This window comes from Notothenia rossii, assembly GCF_949606895.1.
Source record: "Notothenia rossii genome assembly, chromosome: 2".
Lineage (NCBI taxonomy): Eukaryota > Metazoa > Chordata > Actinopteri > Perciformes > Nototheniidae > Notothenia > Notothenia rossii.
In genome coordinates this window covers 28,000,068-28,018,223 of record NC_136904.1, presented here as the reverse complement: position 1 = coordinate 28,018,223, position 18,156 = coordinate 28,000,068, and the positions used below count along the sequence as shown (strand labels likewise).

At 38.6% G+C, this 18,156-nt stretch overlaps 2 protein-coding genes across 9 annotated transcripts in view; both read right to left on the bottom strand.

Moving 5' to 3' along the window:
- Window positions 1–9,253, bottom strand: part of csnk1g1 (casein kinase 1, gamma 1) — a 30,464-nt gene extending 21,211 nt beyond the window's left edge. For 2 of the 8 annotated variants that reach the window (XR_013805191.1, XR_013805192.1), the window contains exons 1-4: window positions 9,043–9,253; window positions 2,970–3,397; window positions 2,536–2,576; window positions 1,441–1,510 (exon numbers count right to left, since the gene is read on the bottom strand). Coding sequence is in view for 4 of the 8 variants with exons in the window: in XM_079664550.1 (XP_079520676.1) it covers window positions 1,441–1,510; window positions 2,536–2,576; window positions 2,970–3,156 (298 nt within the window). In the remaining 4 variants the exon portion in view is untranslated. Of the gene's footprint in view, window positions 1–1,440; window positions 1,511–2,535; window positions 2,577–2,969; window positions 3,398–9,018 lie in introns of all 8 variants that reach the window. The other 6 variants (XR_013805193.1, XM_079664550.1, XR_013805190.1 and 3 more) reach the window with 5 other exon arrangements.
- Window positions 9,254–9,971: 718 nt separating this feature from the next.
- On the bottom strand, window positions 9,972–17,414 carry LOC307028311 (sorting nexin-1-like). Its single transcript, XM_079663228.1, has 15 exons — window positions 17,160–17,414; window positions 16,030–16,177; window positions 14,838–14,965; window positions 14,671–14,737; window positions 14,420–14,463; window positions 14,182–14,323; window positions 14,022–14,100; window positions 13,579–13,654; window positions 13,367–13,480; window positions 13,069–13,162; window positions 12,730–12,935; window positions 12,139–12,282; window positions 11,615–11,695; window positions 11,313–11,384; window positions 9,972–11,073 (listed from the first exon to the last, which is right to left on the bottom strand). The coding sequence occupies exons 1-15, from the start codon at window positions 17,277–17,279 to the stop codon at window positions 11,023–11,025; spliced, it is 1,566 nt and encodes a 521-aa protein (XP_079519354.1). The 5' UTR covers window positions 17,280–17,414; the 3' UTR covers window positions 9,972–11,022.
- Window positions 17,415–18,156: the final 742 nt, after the last annotated feature.

Genomic DNA, 18,156 nt, shown 5'->3' with positions numbered 1-18,156 from the left:
CTAAATGTTTACATTTTAAACATTCAGGTTGAAGTTGTTTTGGCATGACTAATCGAACCAAAACAAATAAAGAGCACCGAATACAGACTGGTATTGCACTAAAATGGAAATAACAGGAATTGATATTAGCTAAAGTGACCATGAAGATATTAGGCAACTGATATCTGCAACGTTTTATGGCATGTATATTAAATATAATATGGTGAGTGATGTGTATTATTGTCGACCTTTGACCACATCATTTAGCCTCATGCAATGACAGCAGTTTGAAGTCATCAGTTCCCGGATGTTTTAACAAGACGAAGGCTAATCACATAAGTGAATTCCTTTGCTACACGCAGCAAAGTGACACCATACTGTATAGGCCTGCTTCAGACTCAAATCAATATACTAAGATGGGTCAAATGACTATGTGTAATGTGAAAGGGCTCATTCTTAGTGACGAAACTTCAGAGAATCATTAAATGCTGGTTAAATATTCATGTTGCTCTAGATTTCCACCACTTACCAGGCTAAAAAACCATTGTGATCTAGTAGCTGGTATAATAAAAAAATCCACTTGCCATTTGGCTGGTAGACAAAAAATGTCAGCACCTAACTACACAAGATGGAAGTGCAAATAGGAATGTGCAATAGAGACGTCTAGGTCTTAGATTAGTCCCTCTGGTTCCATAGTTCATGGAACCTTTTGTCAAAATGGACAAAGTTACCAACTAGCTAGATAAATCCATCGAGAGGTGGGGATGACCAAAAAACAGAGCTACATGGAACGGGCCAGGTGTCGATGAATGAATGATAACGTTGCTGTGTAACTGCTGAATGTGTAAATAAGCAACTGTTTGCTCAAAAGTTTGCCAATCGTCAACCTAATACAGTATTAATATGTCAGTGTAAAAACATTGATTTGCCTATATTTTAAATGTAGTTGTTCATTATGTACATATAAACATGTTCCAACACATGAAGACTGGACCCATGCAGACCCAAGCTGAGTCCGCAAATAATTCAAAAGATGTTTACGTTATCTTCAGCACACGTGTCTGCTGTCGACAGCAGACCACTAATATACAGACATAATGCCCTGAACATAATTTACCTTCTCAAATAGTGTGCAATTCTTTCTGCTATATAACAATAAAGAAGTGTTTCAGTGAATCATCAGCTGCTGCATCTTTTTGGTGTATGAATAAGACTCTTTATGTCACCATCTTTCATAATGACACATGGCACATTGGCATCTATGCACTCATGTACACAAAGTCCTGGAGATTAAAATAAATTGCCGACGCAGCTTAATATCAATACGTAACCTGAGCGGAGTAAGCACATGTTTTGGAAATGATGTAATCTTCTTGGCTGATCTTCCAAAACAGTCAAATCATTGCCATACAGCCACACCAAAACACCAGGAGGGGTTGGAAAGAATATCTGTGACCTTACCTGTAGTTCCCAGTGTTTTGTAGAACCGGTACTCTAGATGCAACTGTGGTGCCCTCGACTTCACTGGTTCCTGCACAGTGGACACATTCAAACCAGTACCAGGTTAATGAAAATAACCATTAAATTGGATTAAAACAATGACAAAACTGAAACAGAAGACAACAGAGAATTCCTTTAAGAAGGGTGTGAAATTGTTGACTTGATGGCTCATGAATTTAGGATGTACCAGAACAACTCTCTCGCCATGTATCACTAGCAGGTCAGCCAAACTAACTGGCACGAGCAGCACAAACATTGTCATGAATGCTGATTTGGGTGTCAGTTTTTCACAAGGGTCACCAGCCACTCTTTCTTCTAATAAAACTTCAAATATGTAAATAATCTGATGTTACCTGGGATTAAAACCGCCCAATCAGTAATGTGTAAAAGGAGATGGCGGACTCCTCCACTATGCGAGTCTCCCTAAAAAAACTACAGTCAGTCTCCATTTTGCATATTTTGGCCAAGCTTCTTCTAAACTCAAACTCAAGTCTTTCTCCAAAGTTAAACACCACCAAAACATCCCATTTAGTCTGGTAAATATAATATTAAATACATACAATATTTTTTAATAATAATCTATTGAAAGATACCATTCAAAGTCACCTAGAAAAATAACTTGCCCCACCCAATTCTAAAACATATCTCTAGTTCACTTATGTTGTAAAAAACATTCTTCAATATATAAAAGCACTGCATATGTGTGTCTGCTATTTGAGCAACTGGAAACTGTTTGACGTAGTAAACTAAATACTAGTGTAGACTGTTTTCACCACCCTCTGGTGAACAATAAATGCATGAGTCATGGTTCTTAGTCCAGCAGCCATAAGGAAGACAGACATCTCATTCACATTTCTATCAAAGACCAAAACAGTCTAGTAAAACCCCACTGAGCTACCAGAGCAAAGCCTCAGATGTTCTGATAATCAACCCAAAGTGGCAATAGGTTACCCAAGTGCTTCATTATGCATCTATGAAACTGAATTTACTCTATCATTTTGCAAAGGAAATCAGAAGACGTGGGGAATCAAGCAGTGAAATAAAGTGTGCACTTACCAGTTTAATAGCTACATACTCGTTGGTGTAGAGATTCTTACCTGAAATAAAAAGGAGGGATGGCTTAGAAGGCTTGATGGCTTTTAAAAATAAAAGTACACCACTTACAACTTTACAACTGCGTCAGCAGGGAATAAGCAACTCTGCAGGTGATTGTGTCTGGGTGACTGAAGATTTTTGTGAGGTCTATATTACAGACAATTGTCTTATTGGGTTCCTTTTTGAAAAAAAATTAAAAAGTGTGAATATACTCACTTTCCATGCAATTATACTTACAAATCTGAAAGTTCAATTTTTATCTAACTGTTTTAAGCGGTTTTGGTTAAATATATGGTCATTTTAGGAATTTCTTGCATTGTAGTGAGAGGTGTATTTAGTCTACCCTGATTCATATAAATGGAGTTTGTTCAATACGAGATTTAGTTTCAACTTACCAAGCTTCAATTCCCCAAAGTTTCCACAGCCGATCTTCTTGCCCACACGAAAGTTTGGCCCCACCATGAGAACCCCGGACGAGCTGGAGGAGCCGGATGGTCGGGACGAGTGTCCGCTGCGGCTTCCCTGGGAAACTTTAGTGCTCCTGGCGGGCCGCTCGCCATATTTATCTCTCTGTTGATCCATGGTGTGAGCAGCACAGGTCAGCAGGAGCCCGGAGTGATGTAGAAAAAGGCCTCCTGGGCCGGGCCCTCCACAGCCACAGCCCGTTCACTGGCAGTGCCTGGGTGGCACAGTGACTCTCATGAGACAAAACCTGGCACAGCTGACCGACACTCCTCCTGTCCTCACCCTGTCACCTCACAGTTGTTAGGACAGGCTGATCTCCGGCCTCAACATCTGTCACAGGAAGGAGAAGGTGAAAGACCTGGAAGGCACAACATGGGACAGAGAGAAGATATTAACTATACACACACAGCACATGGAACATGGTAGTGTGGATCTAAGTGTTGTCTCCCATGTTAATCTGATAAAATGCTGAAAAAGAAAATTGGATTGAAGAACACATCATTTAGGTTGATCTTTTAGTGAGCTGAACAACTATCATAAGCATAACAATAGTAACCATACAATGACATTCCTAAAACTAGCAGCACATTGAAAACACTGGCATTGCAAACATCAATTTAAAGTAGTTTCACACAGACACATTTGATCCAATTTGAGTTAACAAAAAACCTGCATCATCCCTGCCTCACAGGGAGAAAACACAATACAGTGAAATAAACCTGGAATTGAATCGGGCTTCAATGTTCAATAATAGTCAAATAAAGAGCTGTGCTCATCTCAGCAGAGTTCAGTCAGGGGGCAAATCCTGCAGAGCACAGAGGGATGTAACACTGGCTAGACGACGTTAGATTTTAAAAGTTGCTCTTCTGAACTCTTACACAAGGTTTCAGTGTAAAATGTACATATTGGTAAGGAACAACAATGGAGTGACAAGTAATACTAAAGCTTTCCTAAGACATATTTAGAAATGTTTTCCTTCATTTAACTTATCCCTAACATTGCAAGTTTAATTTATATTTGAAGGTCATGAGTCATATAATCTCTTACTGCAAGTACACAGGTCTAAATGAGGACAGCACTGGCTTACTGTAACACTGCTGCTGAGCTAAAGAGATAGTCATCAAGGCCCAGTGGTCACAGTAAACACCAGTAAACAGTCTGAACATCAACACAAACCTAAGTCATAGTTTGTGAGGATCATGAAGGCATCTTCACCACCCACAGCTAGAGCCTGGCAGACACTGTCAGCTGGGATTATTATGTAAACAATTATATAAAGCTACGACTACTCGCAGGGACACCATAGCTTAACTTGATGGACTCTGGTCGGCTTTCGCCAAGCGCTCAAATCATTTGGAGTTAAACCAACCCCCTTTCTGCCACTGACAAGAACCCTGCAGATATTAAATGATGTGACCATAAAACATTAGGCTGTTTATGATTTAGGAATCACTAAGAAAAAAGATGTACGATTTTTATCAACTGCAGGCCTTTGGGATCTCAATGCTGTCCGTAAATCAGGAGGAATTCCGGTTTCACTGATTGTTTACCCAAAGAAATGCATTTAAAAGTCTAATGTTTACCATTAAAAACAAAACCCTTTTCTTCTTTCAATAAAAAAAGCCACTAATTATTTCATGACAATGCTGTAATTCCCGAGCATGGAAAGGCTGCTGCTGAAGTATTTGTGTGTGGGCTTCCGGATGAGTCATGCTCAGTATTGCCTGCACACATCTATGCATCAAAGACAGCTAGTTTGCTCTCAAGGGCAACCGAGCACTGTTGCTTACATAAAACCAGGAACAAAACAACACGGCTATAAAACAGGTCTGCAGCTACGACAAAAAGTGAGCTGTAACAGTTTCCATTGTGCAAATAATCATTTGTGGGCCACGCTGGTCTGGTGTTTGGATTAGCTCAGCTCCTGATTGAAGACCAACTTTACACACAAACCCTGTTGGAGCAGGATTATAAACACACACTTACTGACACTGCTGTTCAGCTTGGAGCCCACACCTTGTACAGATGCTAAACACAGCTTTTAACTTCCAATGTATACCAAGTTGTTATTACAATAATACGAGTGTAATGTGTCATTCTATTTGGGTGTGGGTATTTGTTTTTCAGAAGAGACGCATGATTGATTCAAACTGCTCAGCAGACATTGTAGAGTCACATTGTTGCTCATTAGTTATTTCCACTCATGTGCTTTTGTGTCTAAATAAAAGAGATTCCCTCATTTCCATTATAAATCATACTAACATCTACCATATACTTAAATCTTGTTTTGGGACACAGGGGTAGTTTTGAAGCAGCTAATCCAACACACAAGGCTGACATCAGGCCAGATTTACTCTGGTTCGTTTGGGGCAAATTAAAAGCAAGCTGGACTTTAAAAAGTGTTTCCTTGTAAAATCGGAAAAAGTATGAGAATTATGACATTATAACAACGTTACTAAACGGATGGTACAGTTTTTCTGCCTGTTTTATGCATTTGAAATACGAGTAGGACCACATCCACATTGTATTCTCAGACATGTTCAGACATGCCTAACCTGAGGATTAGGATGGGATAAAATGAGGACAAGAACTTAATTCAAACGGTATAAGGCAAAACAATTCCAACCTTTAATTAAAAACAACAACAAAAGGCATATCACATTATGCTGTTATGAGCCTCTAGGTGTTATTTGTTGTTTTACTTGTGTATTCTTTCCTCTGTTATCAAAACATATATCAGATTTGTTGTAATAAAGTGTCCCTGTATGTTCTTCTCTTTGTAAGTAAAAAAGACATTGCTATGGAGCAAGTCTGAGTACATTTACATTAGTCAACTACCTAATTAATAAAGTGAAAAACAAATGCAGGCAACCCACTAAATGTCCTGTGTTTTCTACAAATGGCTTCTTCAGTTTTGCAACATGGGGAACCCCCAGCCTTTATCCGTGCGGAGGCGCAGTGTCTCATGATAAATGAGGATATGTTTGAGAATACACACCTTTTGGCATGCTTTAAAAAAGGGAATTTAGTTCTTCAGAAGGGGAACACATGAAACGATTTTACAAATTCTATAACAGAGTGATCCTAATATTAACCCTTTGTTTGCCCTTCTTGTTCAACAATTATTTTTAAACAGCATGTGTAGCAGACATATATCCAATTATATATTGGTTTTGTCAGACTAGCTTGAAATGTGTTCTGCAAATACTGCATTTTGCTATTATACAGTTACAGTACAGTACAAATGTGTACCGGTACATACATGCCTACAACTGTTTAAAGTCTCTCATTAGAGTATTGTTAGCAATGTGCAGGCACTAATAACATCCCTATCAATAAACACATCCCTACTCATCCAGAAAAAAATAGAGCATGTTGGAGTGATCATTGTTTTTTGGTGTTTGCTCAGTATTTTAAATGTCATATTCAATTTTCAAATTGGAAACTTCAGTTGTGTTTTTGCCTTAATAGAGATAAGTGTTAAATAGGTCTGCCTGTTTAGTGGTATACAGTTCCAATGCCTGATGTTTGATATAGTGCTCATTCTCATAAAGACATTTTAGTTGACTCTAGACTTTAGTTGCATGCACTCAAAAATAGTTCATGTTTAAATGAAATTCTGTAACGAAGACGTTAGGGATTATTTTTTTCGAAATACTGTTTCAAAGCATACACATAAACAAAACTGTTAAGTTTCTGATCACTGGCATGAAGCCGAAGCAGCAAGGCTGACTGACCAAACGTGTCAAAAATGGTTTCTCTAATGATGCAGATAATCAGAAACTAAACATTTAGAGTTCAGGGAAGTTGGTGTAATTGGTCAATAGCTTGTTATAAAATTCAGCAATATTTACTTGTATATTTTATTCAGTAACACAATATGGTGGCATTGAAAGTGTTATAAAGACCTTGATTATAGAACACAAATGAGCCTACCAAAATATCTGGAAAAGCTAAATGCTTCTAGCTGAATACCATCCATTGAAATTACTAATCTGTTGACATTCTTTTTTCAATAATATAAAAAGGCACTGAGTAGAGTGATTAACCTTCAGTGGAAAGATCAGCCTGAGAGGGGGGCTGCCAATGCTGAAGACCCCTACTGTGGCAGTGCCAGTTTACAGATGCCTCTCTCCCCTTTCAGCCAGCTCTTATCACTGGTGGTTATTTAGATTATTCAAGGTTTTCCTTGTCCATAAATTCATAGAAAACAAATACAATTTCCGCTGTTGTACGCACCAACCTCCTTGACATGATTGCATTTTACTACCGTAGATTTTGTCTATGAATCTTACAAATGAAATATTATCAGATTATATCTTCAATTTTGTAAGGACAACTCATAGCTTGCTTCACTGAAGTAGTCTACTAGTATTAATATAATCCACACATTGTGAAGGACGAGCCATTGTCTACATCTTTGTCAAATCAATACCTGCAATAATATACTAACCCGCAAAATCTGAAATGATTTAAACATGTTCAAAATAGACAAATGTTTTTTAACTAACTCACTAACACTGCTACTATTATTATTTCTATACGGATGTACCTAAGTTATACCCTGTGAAGAGTATGTTTTTTCATTTTAAAAGTTATATTTCATCATGACATTTTAGATAAACGCAACACAGAAACGTCTTTATTATACTAGCGCTTCATTCAGTCAGACTCTTTTAAGGTGTGCCAACAATCATTTATCATGGATCCACAAAGCTCTACTTTGGACTAACGCCCAGCTAGTAACATATGTCTCAATATAATGACTTCAAAAAGGGGTTTACACAGGGGTTTGCAATGTGTTATTTAACTGAATATGACCCCAACCATTTATTTTACCACATGAAGAGTTACTGAATACTCCAATGATTCAGTAATTAGCCACGTATGCAGGTGAGCAAGGAACATTTACATTGAAGGGTAGTGTATCTATTCATGTTAGTTTATCTATGTTCCCAAGGTCCTTGTTTTAAGAGATTGATGAGGGATACCCTCAGTTCAAATTGCAAATGAGCAAAAAGGGATGGATATTTTAAAGGCATTACAATCGTTAGAAATACCTTCAACCACAGAGAAGACATTAATACACATTGTGTTTAGGGTTTTTAGTTTGAGGGTGTAGATGCTAAGAAGTAAAACATCAGTATGCTATAAGCTGTGGTCCATTTCAACATATTGACCCAGTGTAAAACACACTGAACATTTATCCTATGAAAAACATTGCTGCGAATATAAAACCCTTTGAAAGGTTTCCTTAATATATCAAATTAGGAGGACTTTTAGATGGGGAACATAGGACCATAAGACCTACACTCATGTTTGACCACGAACATATTGGGAGGTACAATTTAACATCTGCACCACATCAAAATACCATCCACCAGACAGTTTACTGATAGGTTACAAAGCCGAGGAGGGGCCTTGGTTAATTAACTGTATAATCTGTGCCAGCCTGTCTTTACATCTGTTACCTTGCACTGAGAAGCAATGGTAACACTTTGTATGTGAGGAAGTGTTTTGCAGAGGCAGCTGAGGCTAATACAAAGATGATCGATCCCCTGTAAGTGGGCCCTCAAATCAAAACAAGGATGCGAGTTGGCAGTTGTACGCTAACGTCTCATGGACAAAGCCTGACATTAGTGATGGTCACATCGATTAACTAACCGTTGCCCAGTTAGCTCTCCAGCTGCTTGCCAAAAGAAAACCTGCATAAAGCTAGCGTTAACCAAACATCACATAGCCACAGTGCCTGCTTTGGTTAAACAATATTTTCATACGTTTAAAGAAATATCCTCATTATAATAATAATAATAATAATATTGGGTTAATGAAAACCAAATAAATGCTTGTTGTGAACGCCTTAGCTACCACGTACTGACGGCTAGGTGACAGCTGGACCGAACGCAACAAGGAAATTAGCTCAGTTAGCAACGAAAATAGTAGCTAACAACCAAAAGCTTAATATGAAATGTAGCTCACCCCAAACAAAAACAGCGGGCTCACCTTCGCTGTTATAAATCCAGACGAGGACACGGCTTCTGTATATGTCACGCCTGAAGTGTGCAGAGCTGTCCGGAGCTTTATGTAAAGGTTTCTCGGTGTTGTGACTGATGTTTCAGGCTAACAGCGGATTGTCGTTAGCGGCTCTCTCCATTCTTCGCTGCTCGTGAAAGGTTCGAGTACACCGGATGTACAAAAACGGCACCGCCCGCTTCAGCACGCACATGTCCGGGTTAGGAGTGGACTGATGCAAGTCTGCTTAGTTTTTATATAGCCTACAGGATTTCGCCTACAAGTTCCTGATAGAGAAACTTTGTCTATAAAGCACATTCTGAATTAATATTCCTTCAAAGGTCAAATAAACTAATTTTCTTTTGTTTTTCCCTGTTTTTGTTTTCCTTTTGGAAGCCAGTTTTGGCAATAGTAGGCCACATGACAACAAGATCAAGTGCTTAAAAGGAAAAAAAGAAAACAGGGGAATAGTTTAATTTCATTTCCCTTCATACTTGATTAAATGGAATTATAAGAATGGAAGTCTGAAGAAATTCACTTTTGCTTTATATTGTTTTACCAGACATTTCTCCCATTTCAATTGTGGAAATGGGTGTTCATGTTTAACAACACACAGTGTAGAACAAATTAATTTACTTGTGTTTAGGTTGAATGGCTTTTTGTTCAAAAAATATATATTCATGCATAACCAATATACATTACATATTTCCTGTTTTAGCGCAATCACAATACATTTTAGCAATTATTACTGTATTTTGTCACCATCAAGAAATGTACACTCCAAAACATTTCTACATGGGTGATAATGGAATTGTAAATGTTATTTTTTTGCAAAAGGGTCTTTTCTGTTTCATAATTCCTCCATGCTACTTATGAAAAGGGAGATCCCACCAACAACACTAAAACATGAAACAACTGCCAAAGCTTAACCAATCAGATTTATTTTGTACATCTACCTGTTTAATATTTCCAGGAAAATGTGTGTTCTAATGCAAAGTGGTTACAAAAATAAAGCACATTCTTACGTAAAGATGACGTGAAAAAGAAACTACGCTTACAAATGCTGAATAAGAAAAATAAGGACAATATCACTTGAATGTCTGTGCTTTTCTGTCATTGTTAAACCAAATGTATCAAAAAGATGTATGGTTAATAATCGTATCTGACAGTAATTGTACGATTCAATTAAAGTACTGTACATGTATACATAGATGTCAATAGTCATTTACAGGCAGTAGACAATCTCTGCAGCAGGTCCAGATGAGTCACTTTGGAGTGCTTTAAACTGGTGTGAAAGAAATCGATTAATCAACATGATTCTAGTTGTACATCATAGTAGAAAATACCAACAAAGCATTTTTGAATTATCTCAACCTTCACCCACTCTTACTTCTTTGTCATTTTGTAGCAACTCATATTTTTTTTAATTCTATGCTCTAATATGTATTATGTGATACACTAACAATGTGCCAATATTCTTGGTAAATGACCTCGGTCATCAATAGTGGTATTTCATTTAAAAAAGTTTTTCCAACTGTACAATGCATTGTAGTGCTTCAAAACATTATCCAACATGCATTCATAAACATAAGCTGTTATAGACTGGAATGACTTAAATACGTCTATCTTCTAATGTAAACTATAGACAATGTTACTATAGGGCAGTACCTCAGTGTCAACACCGGATTAAGCAAGAAACATAAATATATACTACGGCCAGGTTAATCTCCTGCTTTATACCATCTTTCAGTCAAGAACATAAACAAGGAATTATGCCAGACAAATGTTGTGTAAATGCGGCAGCTTATTATATAAAAGACCTGTACAAGATAAGAGAATACACTATGGTTAAAAAGAAAAGAAATGGATGGAAGATTCTTGTGTTCGAAATTGTCCTCTCAGTTTGTGGTCAAGAGGTAAAGTGTTCAAAAAAGGCAGTTGGGGTCTTTTAAAAAAAGGTCTCCCTCTTCGTTAAGCTATTGCCTTCGCCTCAGGCAGGAACGCCTCCCAAAACTTTACAATCTGGAAAAGAAGAAGAAGAATGAAAAGCCAGTTAAAATGTGTATTGAACACTTAATAGCTTTCAATAATACTAATTATAACAAGTATTTCAAACTAGTAGTAATAACAGTGATAATTGTAATGGTGACAACTTTGATGTGTTTTAGTTAAAGGAACACTTAAATAGACATGAATAAAATAAAGAGCACTGAGTAATGTTTACGTGATAAATAAAATACATGATATAGTTAAATGTTTACCCGTTGTTGAGACTGCAGCATTGCATCCAGATATTTCATTATCTGGCTCTTGAAGTCCTTGGCTTTTTCTTTCTGAAAAGAAAAGTTTCATATCTTAAGCTCCTTGACAATTGAAAACCCAGTTTCCGGCAGAACTTTACTACTATTACAACTATACTATATTGTTGAGGCACTAGTTTTAATAATGTGCTTAATGATAGCCCTGATAAAGGCCTCTGGCTGAAACATTTCTTCTGATAGAGCTGTTCGTTAAGGGCCAATGGCCTACTTACTTTTTGTAACTATTATAAAAACAAACATACCTCAAACCTGAGAACCTCCTTGCGTACAGTCCTGCCAATCCTGTCAAAATCTCTCTCGTACTGAGTAACCCTCGACTCCCACTGAGAACAAACAAGGAGAGAACAAGTAGTAATATATTAATATTTTCAAGTATGCAATATTTACAACAACACTGATATTATAACACATGATTCACTTTCAAACAGTAAACAAATACATACAATTATAATGCCTACAGACGCCGATAAGAGAGGGTGTCTTCATTTAAAAACTAAAATACGTACAATTTACAAATTTTCCTTACTCATTTTCTTGGTTGACCAATTAATTAAATCATTATTTTCTGTCTTTCAAATCTCAAGAAATAATGATTACATCAGCTTAACAGTTATGATAGGGTCTCATATTCCTTTCAGGTCAAATACTATGATCTTTAGCCTTATGATTTAGCATTTCAATCATTGTGAAAGGACTCAATGCAGAGGGCCTGTGTTGGTGTAAAGCCTGAGGCGGGGTTCAGTGCCCCAGCAGCACTCTGTGTTACCTCAGTGATCTCTTCTTTGGCCTGCTGCAGTTTGTCTGGCTTGTTGGCCCACAGCAGCTTGGCCTCAGACTCTCTCTTCTTCTGGAGTGTGCTCTGAGACTCCTGCCATCGCTGCCAAGCCCGCACACGCTGGTCAAAACACCCCTGTGGACACCCAACACTTTATCATGGCACTCACCAAACAGACAAGTTGCGGTACTTGTGGGTTATCTGTAGCAAGTCTTTAGCTTTTTTTAGACTCTAAATATGCACTTTTTTTGGGGTTTTTTTCAGACTCTCTAAAACCCTAAACCCTAGGATTAATGTTTGTTATTTTGAGAAATGAAAAAGTTCATGTGGAGGAGCCAGCTACCCGCTATAAAAAAGTAGTGACAGATAACCCACAAGTACCCAAGTAGCACTCTGTTGAAAATACTTCAAACTCACAGAGATGATTTTCATATCAGGCATTCCAAACTGACACTTTTTCCTATTTTAATCCTGGGATTAGGAACTACTCAAGCTATACTACTCAGGCTTTCCTGCTACTGAAGAATCTCAATCTTATATTCCAAGTCCTGTAAAACTATTATTCTGCAGCTGTGAGCTTACGCGCATAGCACCCATCAGGCGGATGTAGTCGGCCAGCAGTTCAGCAAAGATGAAGAAGTCGCTGGCTGCCTGCTCCTGATGCAGCTGCTCCATCTTGTCCTCCACCTCTGCCAGCTGGGAAAGGGCCCGGGACAGGGCCGTGTTGTCCTCAGAGTTTCCCAGCATGGCCATACTTTTGGCAAATACTGCCGTGCTCCCACACAGCTCTGGGTTTGAAAAAGGAAAATAGTCAGTCCGCCTGTTTCACCATTAAAGACCTGACAGCTGAACTGTACTCTGTTTCCTGAATTGAAACTGTTTGATAAAATAGACAAATGAAGAAAGACGGATGTAGCTCACCCTTCCTGTGGTTGACCAGGGAGTCGACCACGGCCTGCAGCTTCCTCAACTGCTGCTCCTCGTTTTCCATCTCCTGGAACTTGTCCTCAAACCACTGAGAAAAACAGCCAAAATATCCCAATCAAACAACCTCATCATGTCTAGAATGGCAGGTTTGTCTGGCCTGCTATAATTTCAAGTTAAGCCATTGCAACAGCACAATAGTTTGTGAATATTGAGTATAATTCCAATGGTAGAAGAACAATAAAAATGCATGCACAACAGTCTCCTGAAAACACTCGGCCAAGGGTCCCCTTACAGTGTCAGACTCATTCATCTTGATGGTCATCTTGTTGACAGCATCCGATGCCTTATTGATCATTTTGAGGAAGCCAGCTCCACTCAGAGCCTGGGTGCTCACTGCTCTGGGTAACTGAAAACAGACAGGACTCCAAAGTCATTATCCAGCTAATTGCAACCCTACAGTCTATGATTTCAATATACAATCTGTTTAGAACTTGAAGCACCTACCTCCTCTCTCTCCAAGAACTCACGGACATCAGGGTCCTGTAGTAACGATGGGTGAGACACCACTCTCTGAAGATATCTACAAAGGACAGTAGAAGATAAAGTGAGTAAGAAGTAGTGGTGACCTAAAACTAACACATAAAACATGCACACGTGTTTAAAAAAAATGCCTAATATGATTATGATTTATTAAGCAACATCAATCATGCTTGACTTTTGCTTTAAACAAATAAATACATCAACATAAATTCACTGAAAAGCGTACATTTTAAGAGAAAGCTCTTGAGAATCACCCTAAAAAAACTCCAGTAGTTAACATATGTAGTATATGTACACAGAATGTAATTGAATACATCAGCATCATTTTCACTGATAACAGATCCAGCTCTCTGAGTACGGGTGCATCAATGTAATAACGTCACTGTATGAAACGTGTGGATCCTTGCCTCTCCAGAGCGCCTCTTCTTCTCTCCACAAACTCTACAGATGACGGGTCGTCCATTCCCACCTTCACTTTGGTCATTCCTGTTGGTCAAACCACAGTCACCAAAAGGCACAACAAAGTGCGCAAAACACAGACAAAAAATAAAGAAAAACGGGACCCACCTACGACACTTTTCTCGGGTGGTGGTGGAATAATGTAGCCATGGAGCAACTGTTTGACGGACAGCTTCTCGTAAAGACCCAGGAAGTCACTAAAGCGCCTTCTCACAGAGAAGGTTTTATTCCTGAACATGGCCAAGGACGTCTGAACAAAGAGATAGGGGCACAAAACGAAATACTTAGAAACACAAGTGTAGATTTTGTCACATTAGCATGTTCAAATAAAAGCTGTACTACAGACCCTGGTGGATACTTTGTAGGCCACATAAGCGCCCATTCCATCTCCTAGAGGGAAAGAAAACATTGGAAATGAGAAAGAATTTTGATACAGGCTGAAATTAATATGCTTTTTAAAGTTGCTCAACTGAGCTTTAACCATAAAAATATAACTATTAAGTGTCAGGATTATCGACATCTGAATAAACTACAAGTTGCAGATACAGTAGCTGTATCATAGTTGAAAGTAGTAGTAGTGGGAAAAAAGACACTGACCAACTTTCTCAGGGTTTGTGACCGCAACATCCACATCAAAACTGTCCTCTGCCTCGTCCTCTTCCATCTGCATTAAGAAAAACACAACTGGCTGTAACATACAGGTGACTTGGTGATGCAACAGTAGTTATCACAGACCATTGCATGCCTGCACCTGTGACCCCTACCTGCTCCAAGGAGGTGGGCTGCAGGGCCACAGGGCTCGTAGTGAACGAGGAGGCTGGACGAAGGCCAGAGGAAGAGGAGGGCTCCTTCGGGGCAGAGCCTCCGGGCGTGTTCAGCTCCACACGTGCCTCTGAGGAAAGTAAATAATCAATGTATGCCTTTCTTAATCAAAAAAGTAATGAACAGAGATAACTAAGGTGTATTTCAGATAGAGTACAACATTATGTCAGACAATAGCACTACATCGGACAAAAGGCTAGTGAATGTACACCTTTTTTAAGCCACTAAATAGAGTGATTTTTCAGCTGGTGAGTGATGCAAATTCAATATTCACTAAATATTTTACCAACATTTACAGAGTGGTTGCCTTACTCTGACTTTAATAATAATAATAATACATGTCATTTATATAGGGCTTTTCCTTGTGCTAAAAGCGCTTTACAAGCAAGTAAAGAAGAAATATAACAACAGGACCAGATCCTGTCTAAAATTAAACTTTACTTATACTTAATAGTTTTTCTCTTGTGAGTCTGGTGTCTGGGTTTGTGGTGTATCACTGTGTTTTGGGGAGTGAGTTCTTGTGCATTTTCTTTACTTTGAGTTAATCTTGCTTGTATTTTTTTGTGTATTGTGTTTTCCTTTGTTGCTGTACAAATTTGATGTAGAGCAAAATTAGTAAACAAATTAAATTGACTTGCCTCGTCTATTCTTTCATCAGACAGTTCTGTTTTGAATCTCAATTTTGCTGGTTACTTAGCTTTAAACTTACTGTGTCTTGCTTTGGAAATGTGTTTCGTGCAGCTGCTTGTATTATACCTAACTGGGTCTTGAGTGTGGGAATAGATCAGTCAGGGGAATCGAAAAGTTATTTTCACTGGAGCCTATTATTATAGCTAAGTTTGACCAAATCAATTCTAAATGTTGTCTAAGAAGAGTTTTGGGAGTGTTTGTACTACACAGTTAGACCTGTAGTATAGTAACACAGATGCAGCAGAAGCAAAAACACCTGACAATTAGAACCAAGTTAAGGGTCAAGCTAAAAAAACACTAGATTCAAAAAGTTCTCAACTCAAAAACATCTTTCATTTGACTTTAGTTGTAGCATAAACTGAGATAATTAAATCAGATTAGTTTGATTTGTGAAACATTAACTTAACTTGAAAGCAGAGTACATAAAAAAAAAAGTCTCCTAACCAGCAAACAGGTCGTTGTCATCATCTGAGTGAACTCCGTTGGATTTGGCTGTCGTGCTGCCGGCCTCCTCCTCGCCGAACAGATCTGGGGTCTGTTCATTGACATTATCAGGCTGAGAAACTCCTCGACTCACAGCTACAGGGACACTCTGCAGGGAGGAAGGACACCACTTAAAGATCAGCATCAGAAACACCAGTGGGCAGAAATAAACTAAGTACATCTACTCAAGCAGAGGTTGTTGCAATTTACTTTAGTCTTTTTGTTATGCCAATGTATTCCTCAACTCCACTACATTTCAAAGGAAATATTTTACGTTTAGCTCTACTACATTTGTCTCAATTCCCACTATTTTTATTTTTACAAACCAAACAATACATCACTTAATTGAATACAATGATTATTACTTGCAGCACAATAAAACATGTTTAAAATGAAGTCCACCTAAACCACAAAGTTAAAATATTGTGCATAAATGCTTATAATCCAATTATATAATAAATAATATCATGTACTATTATAATTGCCATTGTTAAGGAGGCCTAATTGTACTTGCGACATTAGCTGTACATTTAAGTGGTAATACATTTTACTAAGTAGGCTACTGAGTAAGATTTTAAATTCATAACTTTTGTTTTAATTGGAGTACCGAACGGATCTGAGTAATTACACCAGCCTTGGTAGTACACAAACAAAAGTGGCATGAGAGCGCCAGCTGGAGAGCGCTAGCTGGGTTAACAGTCAGTTGTCTGAGGATCATTATCATGGCAAACAGACACAGATAAGGAAACTTGAACACGAGCCGATGAATAACACATCAAAACGCGAACATCTTTTAAATCAACACTTGTGTGGGAAAGGCTTAAAGAAGGCCAGAATCAACCATTAACTTAGTAATGACGAATCAAAAGTCTACATGTGTGCTAAAACTAACTTCGGCTAACTTTATGAACCAATAGCTGTTTTTGTGAACACAGAGTCTGACCTAATTCCCCGCCTCTGACAGTTAGCTCTCAGTTATGTTATCTGTCGTGAATGCAGGTCAGATCAGGTGAAGATGCAGGGTCCCTGCATCGCTCACTTTAAAGCTTATAATACTGATACAAATACATACAAATGAGATGTAAACTCACGTTATTAACAAATATGTCTTCTCCCTCGTAGCTGTCCCCATCTGCCATGTCAGGCGTTGCGGCTCCCGGCTCCTCCGTGGCAGGGAGACGAGGAGGAATCCGATCTGAGCTGGCCGCCATATTCCGTGTTGTGAGAGTGACCGGAAGTGAAAGCAGAGAGGAAACTCCTGCGGCGACACCTGGCGGTTACCAGGCAACACGGCAGCTCAAAGACGCTGTTCCGGGTTAATTCCAGCACGTTGTGTTGTTGTCTACGGTTCTCTGGGGATTACTAAAAAAAAAGATTTTAAACCACCAATTTAACTGTACACAGTTGGGCTGAAACTGTGACAAGAAAACAGCGGAGAAATAACGGGGCAGAAACCCTCCTTTTTACGCAACGCTCCAGACATTGACATCAGACGGCAAAACATATTCAGTTGTCAGTTACTTTGGCATATTAGGGCAGGGATATCTAGATACTTTCCAAGGTTTGACATAATGAATTGTGCTACTTTTAAAGCAAGCAACGATGTTTTCAAATTAAGCAATCATAAACGAGAGGCCGTTCTTGAACGTCATTATTGGTACGACAGTACTGCGGCAGAGCCGAGGTCCGTACGCCTGTACTGGACTGCCTCAAGTGTATGATTGCGATTCTATTACACAAAGTATCATTGTAATCAACAATATCGTAAAATAATTTTATAATGTGGGCTAATTTGCTCCCAAACCTACGCTTTCTGCTTGAGTTAATCTCCGTCAGAAAGTAGTTCCTAGAAAGTAGTTCCCATGGTAACGACTCAACTCGTCAGTTGAAACAGCCGCAAATCTTTCGTTGGTTTTGTGGTCTGTGTCCATGTCCAACCATTAATCAATACTGAGGCCCCCCAACAAATCAAAATTAACTTTCCAACAAGAGACTGGGTCCTCCGCGGACTGCGAGGACCCAGCCTCTAAATTGGGACACAGCTATATAATCTGTAATCAAAAAGGTCCGAAGCAGTTCCTGCCGTTG

Bases quoted from the DNA above. Each gene is read 5' to 3' on its own strand.
- LOC307028311 (XM_079663228.1), bottom strand. From the start codon at position 17,279: ATGGCGGCCAGCTCAGATCGGATTCCTCCTCGTCTCCCTGCCACGGAG. The intron at 14,966-16,029 runs GTTAGGAGACTT...TACTTTCCTCAG, and splicing joins TGACAACGACCTGTTTGCTG to AGGCACGTGTGGAGCTGAAC. The intron at 14,101-14,181 runs GTGGGTCCCGTT...TTTGACCAACAG, and splicing joins ACCCGAGAAAAGTGTCGTAG to GAATGACCAAAGTGAAGGTG.